Raw genomic sequence first — 9,111 nt, 5'->3', positions numbered from 1 at the left:
TAAATTTCAAAACCGTCACTCGTTTTTCCCTCTCTCTCCATAACAGAACTTAACAAAGCAACTAATAAACTAAGCCATGCTGTCAAATGACTCGCTCATTACTCTTCCACCACCACAGACGACGATCACCTTTTCCTCCGCCTTCCTCCGCCTCTGCCTCCTCCGCCGCATTTAATACTATAATGTGGCCGGAATCTACTCTTCTTCCGCGCACCGTACTCGTTTTCGCTATAATGTTTGTATCCTCTCTACTTCTCTACGGCGCTTACGACTCTCTCCGCTTCCTCTCGTTTCCCTCCGCCTCCTTCGTCTCTTTCCCTAACATTTTTCCGTCGTTTCTCGACGACAGCTCCGTTATTGTAAGTAGAGTGATAGTCTTTCAATTAATTGTATAATTTGTTTGTTACATAGTTTAAATGAGATTTTGTATGTGATTATTAGTTAGAATTTTGAAATTGGAAATTATAGCTCAGTGAAATGAGGTTGGATTGGATTTTGATCAGGCATGGCGCATTTTAGCTTAAGAAACTACGACAGCGTACGATAGTCTCACGTACTGCTTTTGGTGCACATTAGCTAGTGAAATGTCACTGTTATTGATTTTGTTCCCTTTTCAGTTCTGTTTTAGCACAGTAGGAAGCACACACTTAAAATTAAGTGATCAATTAATTTTAATTGGCAGCTCTTTTTTAAATTATAGATTAATAATTGATAGTATTTAAGTAGCTAAGAAAGGAATAATTAGTTTGTTCCATTGTTATCAATTTATTCCATTTAATTAATGTTTTCCATTTCAGTATTTAAGTAGCTAATGATCAATGTGTTCCATTTTAGCATAAGAAAATTACTAGGCCCACGTTATCAAAGTACTTATCATCAAATTTGCTTTTGTTTTGTGCATTTTAGGATAACTTTCATCTATTAAGATAACTTTTCATTAAGCGTACGTTAGCGCAATTCCTGATCAAAATTGCGTGCGGATTTGAGAATAAGTTAATTTAGGCGCACATTAGCAAATTCGACTATTGTTTTTCTTTCTCTATCTTTTAGACTTTTTACAGCCTAACAATGGAGATGCTTGATTTAGGATAAAGACTAGTGGGATGCGCATTTTTCATTGTTTTATGTATAGTAAGAGAGTTAGTTTAATATGTTTGATTGTGATGCAGTTAAGTAATGAGCAAAAGCTTGATAAAGTATTGAAAGAAGCAGCAATGGAAGATAAGACAGTTATATTAACCACTCTAAATGAAGCGTGGGCAGCTCCCAATTCAGTTATTGATTTATTCCTGGCAAGTTTTAGATTAGGGGAGCGTACTCGTAAGCTTTTAAATCATCTGGTGATTATTGCGTTGGATGAAAAGGCATATGCACGTTGTCTACAAGTCCATGATCATTGCTTTGCTCTTCCGGACGGTATTGATTTTAATGGAGAAGCTTACTTTATGACCCCTGTTTATTTGAACATGATGTGGAGAAGGATTGACTTCTTGCGTTCTGTTCTTGAGATGGGTTATAATTTTGTTTTTACGGTAATTTCCCACTCTTGTTCTCTTACTGGATATGCGCAAAAGTTCTTAATTGCATAACCTGACTTGGTACAGTATATTGAATGGCTTTGTTAATGTGTAGATTAGTTCATGCTGCTTTTTCAGTGGAAGGATTTCAAATGAATTGAATCGGATACAGCGTTTAGTTTAAAATTTAAGTGGAAGTCATTAATTTCTTACTTGATCAGAGTAATGATTGTGAATGAGGATAGAGTTGAGTTGGATTTGATAATTACACTATTTTATAGATTTTCTTCTTGCAAATGAGTGTTGTATTTGCATTGATGATGAGACTTATTTGAATTTTTCCATAAGTGTAATTGAACAATAATCTAGCTAAGCAGTAGCATCTTCTGTTCTCCCTTGCATTACAAGAACTTGTGACGTCCAAATATGTATCTCCGTATTTGTTTGAAAAATTTATGAATGGATTTCTAGCAGAACCGATCATTGAAAATCTGTTCTATAATCTTATTTGAATATGATAAGCTCTCGGCTATTACAAATCACTACATATGAATCAATCTCTCAACAGACAATAGGTTTTGCCACAAAATGATCTTAGACCATTGATTGCATATTTGAAGGTGTGCATGTGTTTTTGTGATAGCTTTTAGGCATTGCAGTATTCCTCTATTTTTTTGTCTGTTACCTTTGTATTTGCATGCTGATATTTACATCCAGAACCAAATACATCTGATAACAAATCCATCTAGTCTTTTCAACTAATGTTTCCAGCATACTAAGAACCCTTTGGTTCCTCCACCAGGATGCTGATGTAATGTGGTTCAGGGATCCATTTCCACGATTCTATTCAGATGCAGATTTTCAGATTGCATGCGACCATTTTTCAGGCAGCTCTGTTAGTATACATAACAAACCCAATGGAGGTTTTAATTATGTGAAGTCCAATAATCGGTCAATAGAGTTTTACAAGTTCTGGTACTCTTCACGTGAAGTTTATCCTGGAAATCATGATCAGGATGTTCTTAATAAAATTAAGGATGATACCTTTGTGGATGATCTTGGTTTGAAGATGCGATTCTTGGATACTGCATTCTTTGGTGGACTTTGTGAACCTAGCAAAGATTTGAATTTAGTTTGTACAATGCATGCAAATTGCTGTTATGGTTTGGATAGCAAGCTTCACGATCTTAAAATTATGCTTCAAGATTGGAGACAATTTTTGTCCTTACCACCGAGTTTGAAAAGATCACCAGTAGTGTCATGGAGGGTCCCAAAAAATTGCAGGTAAGATGGACTTCTTATCTCGTCTGTCTGAATCTATTAATACAATTCAATTTTTGCTAATTGATTTTCATCCCCTGATTGGATCTTTGTTATCTATTAATTGCTTTCCAGCCTTCATTCCCTTCGTCATTATGGTTCTCCGCCAAAAAGTAGTGAGCAAGGATTGGAAGAATGATTGAAATTGATACTACCATCAAAAGCAAAATGATAAGGTAAGGGTTTGATGTACGATTGCCGGTATTTTGTCTACTCATGTCCCTTTTTTGTTTGTGCATGTATTTATTGTGAATGTATAGATTCACCAATAAGAAGTAAATTTAAATGCCGCTAGTATGTACATTGGAAGCATAGTGGATGAGCACTAAGGATTGGGAAAAGAGAGAAAAAGGCATAGGACTGAGACTTAGAATTGACAAGTGAAGAGAATTGCACATTTTTCATCTTTGAAATTGCAACCAAATGCTCAACACCAGTAGGACCTAACGCAATGTCTAATTAAACATGCCTTCATAAGGAAACACTTTTTTCTTACGCTCTTCTGCAGAATTTACTACAAATCTACATTACTTCCCATGCATCCCCTGCTCATGAAATATGTCACAGCCTCTGTCCTCTCAGAAAATCCAATTTTGCACTGCCAGTTCTAGAATATTGCTCAATGAAGAATTTTCTTTTTTCTGTATTACAGAATTATTAGTTACTCGCTGGATTTTTTTTTTGGGACATTTACCATTAAGTGATTTATATGAATCATTAATCTTTTTTTTTCATGGGCTTTTTCAATTATCCGTATGATTCCGTATTCTTAAACACCTGAGCCTCTCACACAAGTTGCAGATATTAAACATGTTGTATATTCGTATATACATCATCATCCATAACACTCCTTGTGTCCCCTGTGTAAAATTTTCCTGTCTACCTAGGAGTGTATGTGTATATGAAGAGTTGATGATTCTGAAGTGTAATAGTGAGTGATGTAAATCATCTGGAGATCCTAGGAAAGAAATATTCTCGGTACGGGGATTAGTTAGTTGTATTTTAGTAGTCAGTTGCCCATTTTTAAGGCCTATAGTGAAAGCTAGTCTTCAAAGACTAGAGCATTATTACCTTAGATTGGAATTGGTGAATTTTATGAATGTTCCATTGTGTTGCATTTGCAGATTTTATGGAATTAGGGGTTCATGAAGAGGCTCCAATTTCAATTTCTCAATCAATTCATAGGCGGAGTTGCAACTCAAATTTGTGAGCAGCAACATTGAAAGTGAGATATTTGGAGTAAAACTTTGTTTTCCTTTCGACCTTTGGAATACAGGCAGTAGATCATAGTGTTTATAAATTATACTTGTAACTTATCCTGTTGGTAAGCCTACACATGTACAGTTTTTGCTTTAGTCAGTATCCGAATATATCGGAGCATTGGTCTCGTCTTTTTTCTTTAATAACAAATTCAGCATAGCTGCCTGAGGTTAATATTCCTTGAAAGGGCTGATTACTGATAGTTTTTGACTTTGTTTCTTTGTTAGGAGCAATGATTTAGATAATAGTGAATTTTGAGACTTGGAGAATCCCCTCCCTTTGTCTTAAAATTACATAGCTTTTATTTTATATTCCATTACTTGTGCTTAGTGCTAGCCATTAGAGTATCATCTCCGAGCCAAAATCTTTTTCATTTTTCGAACTGCAAATAGAACTAAATCACTAAAATTTGTTGCGTCATTTGTATATAAAATCCAAACTTTTTGAGTTTGTAGTGATTTAAATTTAATTTTTAATTTTATTTTTTAACATTTTCTAGCACCAAAATATACTTTTTCATCAAATTGTATCGTTTTAATGGTTTTAATGACTGAAACGACATGTAGTAATGCTTCTGAGCTGTAAAATGCTAAAAAATCATGTCAAGTTGTACTTAAATAGCTACAAATGTAATAAAATAAAATTTTATGTTCAAACAAATAGCCAAAAGTATTTTGGATAAGTCTCATGCTTTTTTAATAAAAAGATTAAAAAGTTAAATGTTTTTTAAAATTTGAAAATGATATAGTAGTATATTTAGTCTAATTTATATAAAATAAATAAATAAATTACTATTTAAAATAAAATAAATTTAGTTTGAGAGCATCTCCTATCGTCGGTTCATCTGGAAAGTCAGATATATAGTTAGACTTCCCCTCGTATTTAACAATAGCGCGACCAATGAAAACGTGAGAAAATGCGGGAAAGAATTAAAAGTACTCCATCAAAGCAACAAACAATAATTAAATTAAATCCCCCTTTTCATCCAATTTTTTCTTTCAAAACTAAATTCCATTGCTCAATCGCTCTTCAAGAACAAAAATTTGCAGTTACTGGAAATTGTGGAATAGAAAGATCACATCTTTGTCTTAAATGAGTAATTGAATTAGTAGACACTGAGCAACAGCAATGCACGGAGCATCATCGTCAACATCAGACATTTTGCAAAGATGGAAAGAGTATGTAAATGTTTAGCACGGACACTTCATTTAATTTACGTGTTCCGTTTTAAAAACATTTCAGACAGTTGATTTTTCAGACACTAAACTTTATTTTTTTAGATAGAAGGCCTAAAAATAACACTGTTTCGCCGTGTCCAAGTGTCCGTGTTTCTATGTCCTTGACTAACTACCCAGATGGCTAATTTTTCAGAATTCAATTTTCACTCAAGCAAGGATTGATCTTGGAGGATGATTTTCCATGGAAGGTACCCACATCAGAAGAAGAAGATGGTAAAGAACAAGTGTTGAAATATATTGGTGGGGTTGATGTGAGCTGTTTGAAGGAAGATCAATCAGTTGCATGTGGAACACTTGTTGTCTTGAATTTTTCAACTGGTGAAGTTGTTTACCATGACTCTGCTCATGTTAAGCTTCATGTTCCTTATATTGCTGGCTTTCTTGCCTTTCGAGAGGTTCATCATTTTTACTATACTTTTATTTAGGTCATCTTTATTTTATTTAGGGTTATTGTCATAAACAAATCCCCACTTTTCTCGTTTTTTTCCGATCTAAGCACATTTTACCAAACGTGTCACCGCACATTCCATTATTTTCAAATTTTTCATCATATAATCCAGTGTTTAGGCGTTTTCTCTTAAAAAAAAAGTCTTTTTAACCGTTTTTGAATAACGAAACGGACACCGGATTTTGTAGTTGAGCTGTAAAATGCCAAAAAATGAAAGATCGGAATATGGGGTGCCAGGTTTGATAAAATGTGCTTAAATCAGAAAAAACGCAAACGGTGAAGATTTTTTTTATAACAGTAACCCTTTTATTTATTCAGCTTTGTACAAAGATGCCGAATTTAGAATTCAAATTGCTTAAAATGATCCAATCTCTGATGTATTATTGTTCTTTCTGCTTTTTCAGGCTCCAGTTCTTGTGCAGCTACTTGAAAAGATGAAAACTGAAAATAATCCTTACTACCCACAGGTGACTCTTTTGTTAAGTAGCAGTACAATTTTGCCTATTGTCTCATTGTGCTATTTGGTTTTTGACATTTATAGTCATTCAACTCAATAGAGAATTTGAACTGAGATTTTTATTCTGAAGTGAGGCTTTTATGTGTTTTGACAGTTAGTAATGGTTGATGGCAATGGTATACTTCATCCTCGAGGTGAGTCTCTTTGCCATTAATCTTAATAAATATCCAGTTTCTAATTTGGAATTCACACACGCTGTGATTTTAGCAGTGTAATCGGTTGTGAATAAACTGCTTTTGCATAGATTTCGTATCATATTTATCTGGCGGTGAATATCAATAAATCATTGGACTTTTTATGTAGGCTTTGGCTTGGCTTCTCATGTAGGTGTTCTGGAAAATATTCCCACCATTGGGATCGGAAAGAAAGTGAGTTCTGCTTTTAGGATTTGAAAATTACTCTACTGCTTTTTCTGTCTTAATGATTTCCTAAGTTTGCTTTCATTTTTAAGGATTTAAAATGACACATTGCCACTTCCAAATTGCTTCAGCTGCATTGTGTCGATGGTCTTACTGAAAAGGGGGTCAGAAAATGTCTTCAAGACGAGGAAAAAAATGGTGAAAATCTTATTACTTTGACAGGACGCTCTGGGCGCATACATGGAGCAGTAAGAAATCATCATATTTTTCTGTGCTTATGTAAGAAAGAACTTTTAACTTTCTTTATATAGCAGATTATGCAAGAGTCTGAAGTACTTTATTTTTGAATGATAAAATATCACAATTATTGTTGCTTAAAGTCATTGAAACTCTTAGCTGTGCACGGAAATGTTTCTTTATATCAAACTGTTTTTTTCAACAGGCAATGAGGTCAACTGAGGGCTCAGTGAGACCTATATTCATATCAATTGGTCACCGTGTTTCACTTGATACTGCCATTAGAATTGTTAAAATGAGTTGCAAGTATCGTGTGCCAGAACCTATTCGGCAGGTAAAGCTTGAATGCTCTCAAAATCAAGTCATTGACTGGGTTATCTTTCATTGGTGTGCTTTAGAAGTTATATGACATAGACCTAGTGAATGAACTAAGATCACAGTCTACCCTCATCATCTTTAGACTAGTGATACTGCCAGTGGATTGTTTTGGCTGTGTTACGTATAGACTCACTGTATAGATTAAATATGCTACGATTTTTTTTAAGTAAAGTGCTGTAGCTTTGCTATTAATATTCAACTTCTTCCGCTTCCTATGCAAGTATATAGTTTGAAAGTATGATACGGAAAAAACTTGTGAGATCATGCGCGGACTCAGTTTTCATTGGGGTTTGACTTGATTATTATTTTGGCGGGGCCCATTTAATGAATTCATGGTCTATTTTGCATTGAAGTTGCAAGTTAGGACACAATTTCATAGAACGTCTGTGATTCTTCTTTTCTCATGCAGCTTCTCTGTAACAAATTTGAATACTGCTATTATCATGTTGGGGAATGGGGGAATTATGATGTTTGATACGTGCTTTTACCATTGGTTCAAATGCAGGCTGATAAAAGATCAAGAATTAATGTACAAAGGCCTCAAGAAATATTAGAACAGCTTCATTGCTTGAATCTGGTAAGTTTGGTTGATACTCTTAACAATTTAATGTGACTTCAATCTGTAGTAAAATTTATTTAGTTTACACTCTTAAAAATTCTTCAATGTATACAGTATAGGACTGGATACCAGAAATGATAATGTTGAGGCACTCGTATCTTATCCCAATTTTAACACCCTTGACATTGATGAAGTCGAAATGCTTATGCTACACTGAAACTTAAGAGACCTAAAGTTAAATGGAGCTGAATTGACCTTTATCAGATTTTTTTCTTTCTTATGTTAGATCAGAATGGCCCGAGACTAGGCTTAGAAAAGAGTTGCTTGTAAACATAGATCTCTTAAAGTTTGGTCTCAACAGAGACCAAACTACGATGTTTCTTGCAAAAGTGTGTACGTAAATGTATGTGGTGTATGAATGATAGCTGTTTTTACAATTTGGTTGAAAGAATATATTCGAACACACATTTTCAATGGGATAAAGAGAGAATGTCCTTTGACCTTTTATTGATCAAACATTTGGCGGTGAACGGGTACTATACTTGGAGGACTATATAAGATTCTAGCAAATTAGGTTGAAATGGAATGATGTTTAATTTGGAGTTGATAAGATTTTTGTTAAGTTATTGTTCGTCGTCAAAAATTGATGTAAATGTATTTCAGAAATGCAAATCAATTTAGGTGAAAAAGGAATGTGATTCATGTTTCATGGACACAGACCATGGTGTTAGGTTGTTGTAGTTTGAGGAAAGTGAACTTCTCCCTAGAAAAGGGACGATGCTGGAAATGTTAAAGTATTCGTGTATGTGTACAAGGAAGAAAATGAGGAACAATACATAAATAGAAGTTTTTATTTTACGATTTACAGTCTACGCTTTCTACTGCAATGTCTTTTAACGTGTTTTGCTAAATCATTTTGTTTAACTTTGTTCCATTTCTACCTTCTAAAATCTGACAGTTTACAAATGGCATTAAATGTTTTTGCATATGCTTTGAGTATTTTATAGTTGGGAATGATTACTGAGTCAAATTGAAGAAAAAGGCCTTAAATTTTCTTTTCACACGACGTGATGGAAGTTGGTTTTAATCACTGTCCTTATATGGTTGATCTGAATTCAACTGTTATTAACTTAATTGTTCTAATGCAGGAAGCAAGTGCATCTCGAGAAACTATCACCGACAATCATCCCTCCGATGACTTGGTGAGTTCTGATTCAAAATTCCTGTTTACTGTGTTGAATAACTCGCAAGTTTTATGATGAAATAATTGAGGCTTTC

At 34.2% G+C, this 9,111-nt stretch overlaps 2 protein-coding genes across 2 annotated transcripts; both read left to right on the top strand.

Moving 5' to 3' along the window:
- LOC126680710 (uncharacterized protein At4g15970) lies at positions 1-4,413 on the top strand. The gene is made up of 5 exons (XM_050375884.2): positions 1-359; positions 1,170-1,532; positions 2,320-2,801; positions 2,913-3,013; positions 3,962-4,413. The coding sequence occupies exons 1-4, from the start codon at positions 87-89 to the stop codon at positions 2,974-2,976; spliced, it is 1,182 nt and encodes a 393-aa protein (XP_050231841.1). The 5' UTR covers positions 1-86; the 3' UTR covers positions 2,977-3,013; positions 3,962-4,413.
- Positions 4,414-4,954: 541 nt separating this feature from the next.
- On the top strand, positions 4,955-9,107 carry LOC126680712 (uncharacterized). The gene is made up of 9 exons (XM_050375888.2): positions 4,955-5,275; positions 5,469-5,730; positions 6,188-6,250; positions 6,395-6,434; positions 6,604-6,668; positions 6,791-6,907; positions 7,102-7,230; positions 7,780-7,851; positions 8,982-9,107. Exons 1-9 carry the CDS (start codon positions 5,226-5,228, stop codon positions 9,090-9,092), a joined length of 909 nt encoding a protein of 302 aa, XP_050231845.1. The 5' UTR covers positions 4,955-5,225; the 3' UTR covers positions 9,093-9,107.
- Positions 9,108-9,111: the final 4 nt, after the last annotated feature.

This window comes from Mercurialis annua, linkage group LG5 (genome assembly GCF_937616625.2).
Source record: "Mercurialis annua linkage group LG5, ddMerAnnu1.2, whole genome shotgun sequence".
Lineage (NCBI taxonomy): Eukaryota > Viridiplantae > Streptophyta > Magnoliopsida > Malpighiales > Euphorbiaceae > Mercurialis > Mercurialis annua.
Note: the sequence above shows the minus strand (reverse complement) of the source record. Positions and strands in the feature narration are given on the sequence as shown.